Below are 1,970 nucleotides of genomic sequence, written 5' to 3'. Positions count from 1 at the left end.
GGGGTGCAGAAGCGGGGCTGCTGTAAAGCTGCTATGAACTCCTTTTCAAACACATCTGACTAATCCTCAAGGTGCACAGGTTTTCCAAGGAACGTGAAAAAACTTCTGAAAATCTATAGAAATCTTCCCCCCGTCAACACATATTATTCAAAATAAATAATAAACATCATAATTACAAAATAAATAATAAATATCATAATTTCAAACTAAATAATTAACAGCCATTCTCTTTCCTAGCATTTGGTGAGATTTTGGCCACGAGGAGGAGATGGTCTTGGCCAGAAGAAACAGAAGATGCTCTTGGACTCGGGTGACAGACAGTGACGGCAACCAACAGGCCGGACCCTGCCGTCGGCCAGGGGAACATGACGGAGACAAACACAAAAGGGCTCTGCTTTCCATCACTCCAATTGCCACAGCTATTAAATGCCAGAGCCGGCTGTTCCAGCAAAGGAACAGCCCTTCCTGCAGCACTTTTCCCCCCCCCAACCCATTTTTTTCCAGGATAACAGATTTGCAGCATCAGAAGAGCAGTAAACCAAGGGAGGGGAGGGAGCCAACGGTCCCCTAAAGCCAAGCCTTACTATGTTCATGAGGGTGAGGACGTAGTTCTGGACGTGCTCCTTCCCGTGGAAGCGTACGACCGAGTCGTCCACCGCCAGCAAGACCTCGATGTTGTAGTCGTCCTTCCTGGCATGGCGCCTCTTGCGCTCCGCGTCCCCCAGCTGCTCCGTCATCAGCTCCAGGGAGTTGGGGAGATCGCCTACCCGCACACGGGGCACTGAGCAAGGCATGGGGGGCAGAAAAAGAAATAGCCATTGAGATGACACTCCAAAAAAATATTAATTAAGCAGGAAAAATAAATAGGATATTTAACTCCAACCAGGTCGCTGATCCAGCTTGCTCTACGGTGGGGAAATGGCTCTGAATCGGCAGCACCAGCACTAAAAGGTATACCTATGCAATGATGGTCCTACACTGTCCCTTGGGTGCTGGTGGGACACCTGGGGAGGTGGTGGACAGCTGGGGAGGATGCATGCAAAGCTGGGGGCTGCTCCTTGAGAGCAGATAGCTGCAGCCAGAGCATCCTCCATCCTTCATAGCATCCTTCACACTTCATCGCATCCTTCACCCCATCACCCGGCAGTGCCTTCAAAGCTCTCAATTGCAATTGCGTTAGCGATGCTATGAAAGCAAAGAGCACACCCTGGAAAACTTTTAAACTTTTTTAAAAACCAGGGAGCTGATTACAGTGCCACAAGAGGTGAATAAACACCGGGGAAGGCTAATGCCTCTGCGTAAATATAAATAGATTTATAGAGTGCTTTTGCACAACGTTGACCCCACGCTTGTAAACACTTCTGGGTGTGCTCGGCTTTGTGCAGGTGAAAGGGGAAGTCAGCAGGCAATTTACATGCACAGAGTGCAGCGCATGGCTAAGTAATGCTATAAAAAAAAAAAACACGTTTTCTCCTTCAAGAAGAAACTTCTTTGCTTCAAGGCAAAGAAGAAGAAAGAAAAAGGACAAGGCACTAGAAAAGCAAAATGAATTATGAACGCCAGGAAAAAGAAGGGCTTCTATCATCTGTTAAAAAGTCAAATCAATGCCACATTTCACAACATATAGGTGATTAAAACAAGACTACAGCACCTACATCTCCAAGCTGCTGTCGGCAGCCAAGTCGGACCAAGTCCGGCTGCTCCTGACCCCTTCGCTCACAAGTCCTGACTCTGCTTCCCATCCCGAGGCCAATGTGATCATCCATGGGCCTGATCACACCCATAGCAACCCACAGAATCATAGAATCATTAAGGTTGGAAAAGACCTCTAAGATCATCGAGTCCAACCGTCAACCCAACACCACCATGCCCACTAAACCATGTCCCTAAGCGCCTCATCTACACATCTTTTAAATACCTCCAGGGATGGTGACTCAACCACTTCCCTGGGCAGCCTGTTCCAATGTTCA

General features: G+C 47.9%; 1 protein-coding gene across 1 annotated transcript in view; it reads right to left on the bottom strand.

Annotated features, from left to right (window-relative positions):
• The window catches only part of ADAMTS14 (ADAM metallopeptidase with thrombospondin type 1 motif, 14), a 40,891-nt gene that overhangs the window by 26,334 nt on the left and 12,587 nt on the right, over positions 1–1,970 (bottom strand). Inside the window, exon 5 of the mRNA XM_009325973.1 lies at positions 585–781. Coding sequence (XP_009324248.1) covers positions 585–781 — 197 coding nt within the window. The remainder of the gene's footprint in view (positions 1–584; positions 782–1,970) is intronic.

This window comes from Pygoscelis adeliae, unplaced genomic scaffold, assembly GCF_000699105.1.
Source record: "Pygoscelis adeliae isolate BGI_AS28 unplaced genomic scaffold, ASM69910v1 Scaffold4, whole genome shotgun sequence".
In the NCBI taxonomy this organism is placed as follows: domain Eukaryota; kingdom Metazoa; phylum Chordata; class Aves; order Sphenisciformes; family Spheniscidae; genus Pygoscelis; species Pygoscelis adeliae.
This window is presented reverse-complemented; position numbering and strand designations above follow the sequence as displayed.